The sequence below is a fragment of the Lolium rigidum genome, chromosome 6 (assembly GCF_022539505.1).
Source record: "Lolium rigidum isolate FL_2022 chromosome 6, APGP_CSIRO_Lrig_0.1, whole genome shotgun sequence".
Classification (NCBI taxonomy): domain Eukaryota; kingdom Viridiplantae; phylum Streptophyta; class Magnoliopsida; order Poales; family Poaceae; genus Lolium; species Lolium rigidum.
The window spans coordinates 295,514,806-295,516,655 of record NC_061513.1 but is presented as its reverse complement, the minus strand read 5'-3'; the positions used below and the strand labels follow the sequence as shown (position 1 = coordinate 295,516,655).

Genomic DNA, 1,850 nt, shown 5'->3' with positions numbered 1-1,850 from the left:
GCAAGATGTTAGAAATACAAGTGCTTTACTCATGACAGTGCCATTTTTGCCAGTGATACCAGGACAAGCACTATGTACAATGACATGCAGGCGGCGCGGCGAAGCGCGCCTATTCACCTAGTGTAAGTGAAGGCAGTAGAACTCAATACATCTTTCTCACGCGGCACCCATGTGCAGTGAGTGCAGGGTGTAGTTGTTACAGTTACAGAGCGGAGGACATGGCCGTCGCCATTGTCAAGCTATCCGTGATAAGTTACTGATGATCATTTGGAGAATTTGGTTTGTTCGGAATGAAATAACGCATGGATAAACACCCTTGCTATTCTTAAACAGGTTTAATTAAACACCCTTATCTGAGATAAAAAAAATCAATCAATCCAGATTGTTTGTTATGTGTTGTTTCCATCCTGGATTGATAACTTTGGAGTGGTAATGTCCTGTTAAACAATGCTATGTTGGTGGTGCCTGATAGTTTCAGAGTAGCGTGGGACGGCAGGTTCAGAGAGTAAGTCCCAAGTTCAGAGTAGCGGCCAAGATTAACGCGTTCATGAGGTCCTTGGTTGTGAAAACTCAAAACCAGACCAGAGTGCACGCATTATTAGTAGATTGCTGCTCTACGATCGAAAAAGAGAAGTGCATCACAGAAGGAAGATTGGGAAAAGTTAGCATGACCAAAATGCCAATTTAGCTGCAATTCGGTTCGACAAGGTGCAGGTATGACATTACAGCATTATCCTGATGGGATTAAACATGGATAACCACCAACATAGCTGTCCAGAAAAAGAACCATAGATGGTAGCAGCAGATTATCTGACCGAACTGAACTGAAACTGTAAAAAGTTGGAGCTTGGACGACGTTGGCTTGGATCAACAATTCAAGCAGTTTCTTTCATCTGGTGGATAAGGCCCCTCCTGCAATGAAGTGAAGAGAATGAATCGGAAAGCTCGATTTTCTTTCTTTTGCAGGGCACATCGATGAACAGATCTGGTAGTAGCAAATAAGGCAGAGAATTCCTGTATGTACCTCAGAGGTGTAGTATGTACGTTGGTCGGTCCATTTGGAGATATTGGCGACCTCGTCCGGGTCGAGGAAGCTGGAGACGAAGGCGATGGCGACGTCCAGGTGCTTGACGGCGAGGCTCGTGAGGGAGCACGAGCGATGGAGGTAGGTGAGCGCCAGGTCCACGTCCACGCTGCTTTCCTCCGGAGGGGGCTTGCCAGCGGCGGCGGCGGCGGGGTTGGGGAATTTGCCCTCCGGTCTATTCGCGAGGCGGCGGAGGTGCTCGTTGGCGGCGGCTATCAGGTCATCTGGGTAGCCTGTCATGACTCCGATCGTCTGGGGGTGACGGACGGTGGCCGGACGCCGACGAGGAACTCGATGCAGCGGGGGAGGTGGTGTTCCAAGGGGAGCATGACGGCGTAGTAGGCGGACTCGATGCGGGCCAAGGCCTGGACCAGGGTGGTCGGGCGCCGGGAGTGCCACTGCCGGCGCAGCAGGCCGTAGAGCTGCTCGTGGGGGATGACGGCGAAGGCGGGGATGCTGAAGGACAAGCGGTCGCGGTTCTCGGAAGCCATCTCGAGGCAGTCCGCGAGGTAGCGGGCGCCGTCGAAGAGGCCCACGGAGTAGACCTTGTGGAGGCCGGAGGCGACATCCTCCTGGATCCTGGCCGCGTCCTCGTCTCCGGGGATCCGCAGCTGCAGCCGGCGGCGGAGCTGCAGGAGGCGGTCGCGCTGGGCCCCGACGTTCTTCGCGGCGGCCATGGCACGAATGAGGATACACGCTAGCTCCTCCTTGTCCAGCTGGGCCACCTCTCCTTCCATGGCCGCCGCGTGATCTCTCTGTGAGGTGA

The 1,850-nt window shown here is 53.9% G+C and overlaps 1 protein-coding gene across 1 annotated transcript; it reads right to left on the bottom strand.

Moving 5' to 3' along the window:
• Positions 1 to 631: 631 nt before the first annotated feature.
• Positions 632 to 1,328, bottom strand: LOC124667854. The gene is made up of 2 exons (XM_047205091.1): positions 1,025 to 1,328; positions 632 to 912 (listed from the first exon to the last, which is right to left on the bottom strand). The coding sequence occupies exons 1-2, from the start codon at positions 1,322 to 1,324 to the stop codon at positions 868 to 870; spliced, it is 345 nt and encodes a 114-aa protein (XP_047061047.1). The 5' UTR covers positions 1,325 to 1,328; the 3' UTR covers positions 632 to 867.
• Positions 1,329 to 1,850: the final 522 nt, after the last annotated feature.

Bases quoted from the DNA above. Each gene is read 5' to 3' on its own strand.
- LOC124667854 (XM_047205091.1), bottom strand. From the start codon at position 1,324: ATGACAGGCTACCCAGATGACCTGATAGCCGCCGCCAACGAGCACCTC. The intron at 913-1,024 runs GTACATACAGGA...ACTTCATTGCAG, and splicing joins GTACATACTACACCTCTGAG to GAGGGGCCTTATCCACCAGA.